The sequence below is a fragment of the Pinus tabuliformis genome, chromosome X, assembly GCF_031772625.1.
Source record: "Pinus tabuliformis cultivar Carrire ecotype Pingquan chromosome X, CPIR1, whole genome shotgun sequence".
In the NCBI taxonomy this organism is placed as follows: Eukaryota; Viridiplantae; Streptophyta; class Pinopsida; order Pinales; family Pinaceae; genus Pinus; species Pinus tabuliformis.
In genome coordinates this window covers 632,708,745-632,720,405 of record NC_142308.1, presented here as the reverse complement: position 1 = coordinate 632,720,405, position 11,661 = coordinate 632,708,745, and the positions used below count along the sequence as shown (strand labels likewise).

The 11,661-nt window shown below is 39.7% G+C and overlaps 1 protein-coding gene across 3 annotated transcripts in view; it reads left to right on the top strand.

Annotated features, from left to right (window-relative positions):
• The first annotated feature begins 235 nt into the window (after nucleotides 1–235).
• LOC149141582 (uncharacterized) overlaps nucleotides 236–11,661 on the top strand; it is a 498,683-nt gene continuing 487,257 nt past the window's right edge. Inside the window, exon 1 of one of the 3 annotated variants that reach the window (XR_016265175.1) lies at nucleotides 236–933. Coding sequence is in view for 1 of the 3 variants with exons in the window: in XM_089452912.1 (XP_089309038.1) it covers nucleotides 724–933 (210 nt within the window). In the remaining 2 variants the exon portion in view is untranslated. The remainder of the gene's footprint in view (nucleotides 934–11,661) is intronic. The other 2 variants (XM_089452912.1, XM_089452913.1) reach the window with 2 other exon arrangements.

Below are 11,661 nucleotides of genomic sequence, written 5' to 3'. Positions count from 1 at the left end.
CACATTCCACGCAAGGTAAGGCATTAGACTTCAATTTCATCTGCTCTCTATAATTAAAGAAGTTTTTGTAACTCTGGAAGTTGCTATTAAATCTATTATCATAAATGGAGCCACAGAGCATACCATGACACCACGACAGTACAAAATTGATTCATTGAGAATCCAAACTTCTGAGGTTCTTTTTATAGAATTATGCAACAACTCTTTTTAAAGATATCGAAGGTTGTGTTTTATGCTGGTGTATGGGCGTTAATGCTTTAGTTTAATGAGTGGTTCTTGTCTGGAAAATTAACTGGCGGAAATTTTAAAAAATCTGGATGGCAGTGGTTAAATTTTAGGAATTTGAGTGCCCAAATGGTGCTAAATCCATTTCCTCGTTAAAAAATAAGAACCAAACACTATTACTTGTGTAATACAGATTCCGGCAATTTTTGTCAAGTGAAATGGACGCCTAAGCGTTAATTGGCTCATCAAATTGAGCGACTTCATAGACCTCCCAGTCAAATAGGAACTTAAAATATAACTTTATGTGTGTTGAACCAGGGAAGTAGTTCTGAGTACGCAAAGTGGAGTGGAGTTGGAGCACGCTCGACAAGAGAAGACAAGGATAAAATCGGAAGACACTATATATAAAACTATGGCTCCACCCTTTTCCTCCACGCAGGATCGACTCTCTTGATCGGGTTTTTATCTCCACTCTACAGTCACAACAGTACGGATTGGATGGCTACTTCCACCGCCAGCACCAGCAGTGCTGTGAAATGTCTTCTGATGGTGGGAGTCATATATGGAGTTTTAGGCGCTGTGGCGTATGGGATCATACACATGAAGCATGTAACTCCTTTACCCCCCGACGCGTCGGCCGATCGATTCTCGGAGGGAAGAGCTATGAACCACATTTGGCACCTTGCCGAACGTATTGGCATTCGGCAGGTATCTATTTGATTCTCACATCGACTCCAACCGAACAAGATAATTATTTCTGCAATCTCAATTGTCATGATGATGCATGCATGATTAGTACACATTGTTGCATTTTCATTCTTACTAGTCAGTTTGAATTAGTTCCAGAAATTATTTTTTGGCTTCTTTCCTCCCTTTATGGCGCCAGAGCAATAACGGCAAACAAATAAATCAATTAAGCAAAGCACAGAATGTTATTGATCATATATTTTAAGCATAAACACAATATCCCGGATTCTCCAATCACATCCCAATTTCATCCGTCCATTTTGTCTCCCATTATCGCATCTCATATCAGCCCTTTGGATAGCGAATTTGCCCAGATTTTTCCTACTAACCCCCCTAAAAACACTTACCTGAACCGAACATACCATGAACTAAAATTTCTTCTTTTTTTACATAACTAAAAAGAAAATTCTAAGTTTTGCAATATACTGGTGCATCAACACCTCCTCATTAAATCTTCAGCACAAAATACATTCTTCTGATGAAATCAGCAAATTTCATGAAGTTTCTCTAATTCAGCCTCAGCTACTCATTTAGCTCAGCTATTGGCAGCTTCTTCCGTTTGATTCTTTTGATCCTCATCATGTTGCTAATGAAACACTTTCATCTCCAGATTCTTTTCTTCACCTCTGCTCTATCTGCCCAGTATTTTCTGCTACAGGAGTGGTTCTTTCTCTCCTCTTATACAGGAATTGGTCTCTACTTGATTGACTAGGGTTTGCCTATTTGCTTTTACCCCTCACTTTTGTTAATTTGTTCTTTTTCCCTTTAATAGTCCAGATTCTTGTTTGTTGTCTTTTTTTCCGAGGACATGCCCTAGGCACTACTGCATTGCCATTGCCACTAAATGTCCTTTTAAGCCCCATTGACCTAATTTGGCTGTGTGTGGACATTTTATATTTTCTGTCCTTTTCAATGGCATTTTAGCAAACCAAAATCCAACTTGGAAGCTCTCCCATTACTACATTGCTATTTTTATGCATGTTCTCTTCCCTTATATAATTCTTCCCTTATATAATTCTAATGATTGACACTATTGAAAATAGGGTAAATATCCACTTCCAGTTCTCTTGGATAATCCAATTACTATTTTGATCCATGTTCTCTTCCCTTATATAATTCTAATGATTGACACTATTGAAAATAGGATAAATATCCAGTTCTCTTGGATAATCCAAAAGTCAAGCATTGTTGCCAGATTTCTCGAAATTTGAATTAGGCCAAATCTTCATTTTTAATTTGTTTTATTGCTCCATTAGGAATCCAATTTTTTAATAAATGCACCTTACCATATCAAAAATTGGATAGTGTTTTCGTTCTCCAAAGTCCATATAATCTCTATCCGTGTAGACTTCATTATGATTTTCAATATATATATATTTTTGACATTAAAAGCTTCCTTTGATTATAGATATAACAATATGAATTTGCTTTAATGCAAAAAAGGTGGATGCGCAAGCAGCCACCACAAGCACCGGCAAAAACTATGTTCAGTTTCCTTTTATTTTTTTTAGCTTGCTTAAAAGGTAGTTCCCACACTTATAGGACCGGGAAACTCAGTCCACTATTGATCCAAAATGGATCTGGAATAAGTGAAAGGCTATGATTCTGATCAAAGACTAGTTATCAGCAGTTATGAAAGCTGACTAAGAGGAGTTTGTGGCTAGGGAGGGTAATCAAGCTTCCAACGTCTATCTTGTAGCATCTTGAGATTGATTCTAAGGCTATGAAATCTCCCTTCTCTACCTCTAGTTCAAAAAGCATTGCTTTCACGAGATCAACGCATCGTTAAAGTCTTAGTGAGAAAAGCTCACTTAATGACTAGATCCCGACCAGATCCTGCTTCACGCTGACCTATCCCCCAATCTTGGTATAAAGATTGGGTGCTTTTGTTTATAAAAGGGATGATTCCAACATGTAAAAGAAAGTCAATGGTTTCTTTTGTGAGAGGGTGATTACCTTGAAGATCTAGTGCTAATGGATTTGTCTTGGCTCTATAGGAATTGGGAAGATGAATTGACCAACTCGTAGAAGGCAGCTTGATTGGCATTCCAGGGCAGCGAACATTGATGTCAAATGGGTTACCCATGGAGGTGGTACATCACAATAAGAGAGATACACCTTGTTTGTTGGGGGTTAGTGATATTCAAAATTGATGCCAAGGGCAGGCAAAGCAACTATTATATAGAATCACTTCAAAACAGAAATGGATTCAGTTACCAGGAGTTAATGAATTCTATCGAGAAAATGCATTGACCATAAAGAATTGATTTGTAACCATGGTTACATGAATCATGGGTGCGATCAGAATTGGCAAAAGAATCTGGTGCAGGTGCAACATTTGTCCAGAAATTAGGAATTGATGAATTGGAAGCCTAACCCTAATTTAAAAAAAATAATAGATTTAAAAATTAATTTATTTTTTGGGTCACTGCCTTCTATCTCAGAGAAAGAATATGTAATTAAACTCTAAAGAAGTATCTCTTGACTTCCAACTCTGCGCATATCATAAGCTTGCCTTTCTTTCTATTGCTCTATTTACTGAACCAGAGGCTGTGTTATTTTTATTTGAAAATCTGGGATCTTGATGCAATATCCAACTATTTTGCCCCTCATGTTAATTTGCTCTGGCTATATGCCTGCTTCAAAAAACATTTAGCTCTGTTCAATGCAACTTAGTAAAATGGAAAGGAATAGAAATTAAAAATTGTCATCTTTCAATGTAGCTCTTTAGAAATTATTTGATTTTTTTTTTTAAGCTAGAGTTTTATTATAAATCAGATAGTGGAACCATACAAAATTATGTTAATTTTAGACAACAATGGTATGTTCTATGCTTTAGAGCAATTTTACTTCAATTTCTTTATTAGCCCAATATCAATATCCAGTTTAGCAATCACATCAACATGATAGTAAAATGCAGATAGAACATAAACATATACAGTAGAAAACAAGCCAAGACAAGAGGACACAAGATGTGGCACCAGCCAGGGACAAACCCCATTGTGGGGAAACCCTTGATCAAATCTTCTTTTAGTCTTCAATAGTTGAGCAGAGATAGATAGTACCATTTAGAAATCTGATAATTACAACAGCAGCAAAAGAGCCCTAACCAGAAAAGTCAATGCTGGTCAACAGGAAAAATTTGACCCTCAGCAAATCGGTCAACTTCAGTCTCCAAACAGCAAGATAAAACAGCTCTCAAAACAGTGAAATTCAACCCAGTGAAAGTCTGGTCAAACAGCCCACCTGCAGTCAGCCCGAGCTGCAGTCAATGCTGGTCAACAATCAACATTTAGCCTCGATTTCTGTGCCCAGAAATGCGGCCTGCCCAAACAGAGATAGCCCTCACAAAAATGCAGTCAAAGGAGGTCAACGTGTGCTAGTCAACGATTGGTCAAACTGTCCTGAAATTTCGGCCTCCTGAAATTTCGCTCTCCTGAAATTTTGGCCTCTTGAAATTTCGTGCTTTTGAAATTTCGGACGTGTGGAGAGAGAGAGGTCCAGAAATATGTACCCAATCAATGAGGAGAGAGAGAGAGAAGTGTGAAGATGAGTGTGTCCAAATGAGGCTAAGGCATCATGTATTTATAACAAACGTTGAGGATGAATAGATGTGACTGTTGGGCTTTTGAGCCGACATAAGTTTGCTGGCCGACCTTGACAATTTGTCCATAATCAAAATAAATTCATAACTTCATTTGTACATGTCGGAATCGAATGATCTCTAGATCAATCCTACACCTCTCGGAGAGAGGAATCCAAGAAAAATATCAGTTGTCATAAATAAGATGATCCATGTGGAGTTTGGCCCTAGTTACCAATTTTAACACTTCCTCTCAGCTAAGGAGAACTTCATCTGCTGATGTGTACTATCTCTGCCATCAATGCACTGCTCTGTTGAACTATGAAGAAGAAGTGATTGAGAATGTATCATACCATTCTCTACTGACCCGAAATTAGTCCCAATCAAAAGAGAGTTCTCATACCACTCTTACTGACCCAAAGTCAATTCCAATCAAAAGAGAGTGTCTCATACCACTCTCACTGACCCGAAGTCAATTCCCATTGATCCCAAATCAATATTAGTCATCCTAGCATAGGGAGTACGGTAGTACATGATGCATCCATCGGTAGTAATGTGGTCCCTATCCTCATTTCCCTACTCATTGGCCAGATGAGAGGTACTTCCCATGAGTCCAAGACTGCATGGGTAGGATGTGTTAGCAGGAGAAGGATGAACCACTCATCTTGCCTACATGTCGCCAAGGGGTATCGTAGGGGAAGGCTGAACCACTCACCCTATGGTTGCTCATCGCTCCAAGAAGTACCCCAAGCCCCCAGGAGCTCCCAGAGCTCAATGTCCATCTCATACAGGACCCTCATAAGAGGGTCTCTCCATGAATCCAAGGCGTTCTCGAAAGGCCAAGAACTTGACCTTCCCTAGGGTCTTTGTCAGAATATCAACGACTTGCTCATCAGTCCTAATGTGATGGAGCCTTATTGCTCCTCATTGTACGATATCCCGGATAAAGTGGTACCTGATATCTATATGCTTGGAGTGATCATGACACACGAGATTCTCTGATAATCGGATCCCACTTTGGTTGTCGCAGAGGATCATGGTGGTATCCAACATGTCAAACAACTCACTGAAGAGCTTCCTCAACTAGACAGCTTCACAGGAGGCCATACTAGCAGCGATGTATTCGGCCTCGGCGGTGCTCAAGGCAACCAATTTCTGCTTCCTGCTCATCCAGGATATCAAAGCAGAACCCAAAGAAAAACAACATCCAGAAGTGCTCTTGCGATCCACCACACTGCAACCCAATTAACATCAGAATAACCATGTCGCCTCACATTTCCGACAGTGTATCTCAGTGCATGAGTGATTGTGCCCCGAAGATATCTTAGAAGATTCTTGGCACCAATCCAATGTATATGATGAGGCTTAACCATATATTGGCTCAATGTGTTAATTGCAAAACATATGTCCAGACGGGAGTTCGCCAAGAACGTCAATGCTCCTATGAGTTGACGATACTCAGAAGCATTTCCCAATTCAGGTCCAGCAGCACTACCACATAACTTCTTAAAGTTATGTTCATCATAGTAGTCATAGGCTTGTAGTCCACCATCCCAAATCTTTCCAATATCTTCACAACATATTTTCCTTGAGAGAGGAAAATTTCACCTGGATTTTGCCAGACCTCCAACCCTAAGAAATAGTGCATCGGTCCTAGGTCCTTCATCTCAAATTCAGAAGCCAACTCCCTCTTACATTTGTGAATGAGAGGGTCTGCACTTCCATCAGCTCCATGCTTGATTTTGTAGAGCCACTTAGAGGTGACAACCGATTTGTCCTGGGGTCTAGGGACCACATCCCAGACATCATTCTTCATAATTGACTTGTATTCTTCATTCATAACATCCTTCCATACTTGATGCTTCACGACTTCTTCGAATGATGAAGGTTCATTTTGAATGATAGTGCTCATGGCGGTCAAATATCCTTGATACATGTTCGGCTTCTTGCTTTCACGGAAAGTCCCCCTTGGTGCAGTGTGTCTCTTGGCATCTTTGAGAGTCTTCCTAAGCCATGAGGGTCTCCTTTTGGAGGAGGAGGGCTCATGAGGAGGAGGATCAATAGGATCCATAGGTTCATCAACATCAGACATCGTTTCGTCTTCTTTTGCACCCTGATTTCCGGTGTCAGCTTCTTTGTCCTTCCTTAGGATAGGAAGGTTGTTGATCTTCCTGAGGGCCATATCTTCGTCGAAGGTGACATCATGACTTATCTCAACTTCCTTTTGACCAGCCACATAAATTCTATACCCCTTAGAATTTTCACTATAGCCCACAAAGATTCCTTTCTTCCCAGATACATCCAATTTGCTTCTTTTCTCTTTCGGCACATGAAAATATACGGGACTTCCAAAAACTCTAAAATGAGAGACATCGGGTTTTTTACCAGTGAACATTTCTTTGGGAGTTTTGGAGTCCAATGCTTGATGAGGGCATCGGTTTTGAACATACACAACGGTATTTGCAGCTTCAACCCATAGGAACTTCGGAAGGCCTTGATCATGAAGCATGGTGTTAGGATATTCCGACACATAGGAAATAGTTAAGTACAACATGGTCTAGTATAGAGTTAGGTAAAGTGTGTTTCTTTACCTTGTACATTTTGTAACTTACAATCCGACGGTCACGATATGTAGTGATCCGACGGTTCATTCTCTCCTCGGTATTACCGACACTTGATCCGTGGCTTGACACCCGATTGGTCCATGATTTCTATTTAAAGCGCATGGAGGGTCATTTGTAGGGTAATCCGTCTATGAGAGAAGCTTATGTAAATTTTCATTCTTTTATTAATAAATTGCCTGAAGTGGCTGCGTTGGCTCAGGTCGTGGACTGTTTCCCTCTTTGAGGGTTTTAACCACGTCAAAAATACTGGTGTATTGATCTGCGATCTGGTTGTGAGCGGTGTCCTTTGGTGTTCTGTCTGAGGAACTTACCCTGTAAATTCCTACATGGTATCAGAGCTATTTGAGGGCCGCGTCCGTTGGTGATCCAAATTTGAAGCCGGTAGAACTGCATCCAACTGTTGTTTCCCAGATCTACTGTTTCTGACTACTTTCGGGCCGAGAGGACTGCTCTATTGTGTTGGGAGCATCTGTTCCAGTGAGGAACCCCTTTCGTTTCACGCGAAAAGGTTTCGGTAGCCCTAGCTGCGTCATTTTTAAGATCTGGAGGTATACAATGTCTATTTGCAGTTTACAATTATTTTCTCTCTGTTTATTTCGGTTTCGGTTTATTTAGCCTTTTTTATTACTGGATCTATACCTTTCATTTCTGCGTATGCTCTTTGGCCTGCGACTCTGTGCGATCTGGGCAAATTAGAAACAGAAAGGAAGGATTTTTCTCATGCGTATGCTCTTTTCCGCTGAGCCTTAGTGTGATCTCGGAAAATCAGAAACATTGAGGAAAATATTTAGTTTTCGGCTAAAGCTAACTTTGAGCCGCAAGGTTCATTTTTGAAAATATTTAGTTTTTCGGCTAAAGCTAACTTCGAGCCGTAAGGTTCGTTTTCTTTGCATGTCCGTGTTGGGTTTTGTGTTTTTTGTTTTGTAGGGAAAAAGAGCTTTCTCAAAGCAAGCACGCAACCCAAAGCATCAACCCCCCCTCTCTCTCTCTCTCAATTTTTTTGTATAGCTCAATTGGTTCAAAGCTATTTTAAGAGAGTAGAGGTCTTGGGTTCAAATCTCCTTTTTGTGAAGGCGGATTTTTCATTTCCGCACATTCCTGCACTTCGTCGGCATCTTCAACACCTTTTTTTCAAAAAGCCATAACTTCTTCATCCGGAAGCCGTTTTCAGAGCCGTTTTTTTTAAACCAGCCTAATTTTTCGAGATCTATCCATTGGAACACTTAGTTTCAGCATCTTTAGCTTCAGTTTCCGTTGAAATGGAAAGTCAATACCAAGTTACCCTTGACAGCATCAACTACTTCCAATGGTTGTCCTACATTGAGGATTTACTTAGAAGTAAAGGTCTCTACAGAATAGCCTCAGGCCAAGAAAAGAAACCGAAGGATGAAGATAAGGCTGCTAAATGGGAAAATAGGCAAGATCAAGCACGTGGATTGATAGGGATGTCTATTTCTCCAGATCTTAGATTCCATATTGCAGAACTTGATACTCCTGATGAAGCAATGAAACAAATCAATAAAGTTTTTGGGATTAAAAATGAACTTAGAGCCCATCAACTTGAAAATGAGTTGCTTACATTGGACCCTAATAATTTTTCTTGCATTGAAGATTTCTTGTCCAAGTTCAAGACCCTTAGATATCTCTTGGAAGGTGTTAAGGTTAAGAAAGAAGATAGTAACCTTATCTATTCCATTCTTACTAAGTTGGGACCAGCCTACTCTGTGTTTGTTTCCACCTTCCATTCTACAAGAGAAGCCTTCATTTCTCAAGGAACAGACTACAAGTCCCCTTCCTTTGACTCTTTTTGTGATTCTTTAGTAAGAGAACAAGAAAAACTCTTACACCTTGGTCTTCTTAATCTTGGAAACTCTTCCAAGAAAGCGTTAGCCGCCCAGCAGCAACCAAATTCAAAGAATCCTAAGAAGTCATATCCTAAAAAGAATGGTTCTAAACCAAACAAGGGTCCTAAGCAATCTCAGCCTCAAAATGAAAAATCATTTCAATAAAATGATAAGACAAATAAAAACAAATGGAAGAAGACTGATAGACATTGCAACTTTTGTAATCGAGATGGCCACTTAGAATCCAAATGCTTAAAGAAGATGGAAGCCTTGGAAGCAGCGATGAAGAAACATAACATCCATTTGGAGCATTCTTCAACTTCAACTTCATCTTCAGGAATGACACTTTCTGCATGTGGTTGTCAATCATCTCAGTCTGGTTATGCATTAAATGTATCTTCTTCTTCTCATTCTCATGAGTGGCTCATTGATTCTGGAGCTTCTTATCACATGGCCAAAAACAAAGCCATGTTTTCTTCTTTAAATGATTGTAACACCAAAAATATATATGTTGGTGATGATAGATCTCTTAATGTTGTAGGGACTGGAACTGTTCATCTAGACAATGGTCAATTTAATGATGTATTATGCGTTCCAACCTTATCCTGCAACCTTCTATCTGTATATCAGATAACTCATTCAGGTGAAGGTAAAATCGTTGAATTTTCACCTCATGATGTTGTAATCAAGGACCTAAGAGATCCTAAACAGATTTTAGCTACTGGCATTGCTGATGATTCTACAAGGTTGTATAAGTTTCACAACTTTGGGTCATCAAATCTTCCCTCAGTATTTGTTGCTCATAACGATGAAGTGAGCAAACTTTGGCATGAACGATTTGGTCACTTAAACTATCGCTCCCTTCAACATCTATGTAAAGAAAATATGGTGACAGGTCTTCCTATGGTATCTTGCAGAGATGGTGTTTGTTCCGGATGTGTACTCGGAAAACATCATCGGGACAGTTTTGAAAAACGTGCCTCTTGGCACGCCTCAGCCCCTTTACAGCTTGTGCATAGTGATTTATGTGGTCCACTTCCAGTTGTTTCATTCTCTGGCTGCAAGTATTTGTTAACTTTCATTGATGATTTCTCCAGACGCACTTGGGTATACTTCTTAAAACTCAAGAGTGAAGTATTTAACACATTTTTGGCCTTCAAGGCCTTTGTTGAAAAACAATCTGGACATCAAATTCTTAAGCTAAGATCTGATAATGGCGGAGAATATGTTAAAAACACATTCATCAACTTTTACACTGAGAATGGAATTCAAATGCAACATACTGTTCCATATACTCCACAACAAAATGGTGTAGCTGAAAGGAAGAATCGCACCTTAAAGGAAATGGCTAATTGTATGCTACAATCTAAAGGACTTGGTCTTAGTTTTTGGGCATAAGCAATTAACTGTGCAAATTACATAATAAATCGCACTCCTACTAAGGCTTTAAAGAATATCACTCCAGAAGAAGCATGGAGCTCAATCAAACCAGATGTAAGTCACTTTCGTGTTTTTGGAAGTGAAGCGTGGGCCCATATTCCAGATGAAAAGCATAAAGCTTTAGAACCTAAGAGTGAAAAATGTACTTTTGTTGGATATTCTGAAGATGTCAAAGGCTATAGACTTATTCCATTTAAGTCCAAAAATGTTATCATTAGAAGAGATGTAAAATTTGATGAAAATATATCGGCCTGCGAGCCTAGTCCGGCGGATGTGCCACCTCTCCCTATCTCTTCTACTTTTGAAAACATTTCTTCTTCAGATGATGAAAGTGAGGATGACAATCCTCCCCCACCATCTCAGGATCCTCCTTCAGCTCCTCACCTTCCAAAATGGGTTCGTGCTACTCGAGATGCAGCAGGTGATCTTGTCGGTGATCCTACAGATCAACGACGCACACGTTCTCAGTTTGACAGAGACTCTTCTTTACTGGCTCAAGCTCCTGTAAATTATGATCCTGACACCTTTGCAGAAGCTTCAGGCCATCCAGATTGGGAAGCAGCTATGAATGAAGAATATCATTCATTATTGGCAAATGATACATGGGATCTTGTTCCTCTACCAAAGGGACGAAAACTTGTTAGATGCAAATGGGTTTACAGAACCAAGTATGGACCAGATGGGAAAGTTGATAAACATAAAGCTCGTCTTGTTGCTAAAGGTTTTTCACAGGTTGAAGGCATTGACTACACTGAAACCTTCTCCCCTGTTGCCAAAATGAACTCTATCCGCCTTGTTCTTTCCCTTGCTGCCTCGTTCAAATGGGAAGTCCATCAGATGGATGTTAAATCTGCCTTCTTGCATGGGGACTTGCATGAAGAAATCTATATGGAACAACCTATTGGCTTTATACAAACAGACTCCAGCCTTGTATGTCGGCTTAAGAAATCCCTTTATGGTCTCAAGCAAGCTCCTCGAGCTTGGTATGCCAAAATGGATAACTTTCTTTTAGAATCTGGCTTCTCTAGGTGTCATTCTGACAATACTGTCTACACCAAGAAAGTGGGCAAGTCTCTTATCATTCTTGTTCTTTATGTTGATGATCTTATCCTGACTGGTAGTGATCCCAACCTTATAAACCATGTGAAGTCTAGCCTTAAAAGGAAGTTTGAAATGACAGACTTAGGACACTTACATT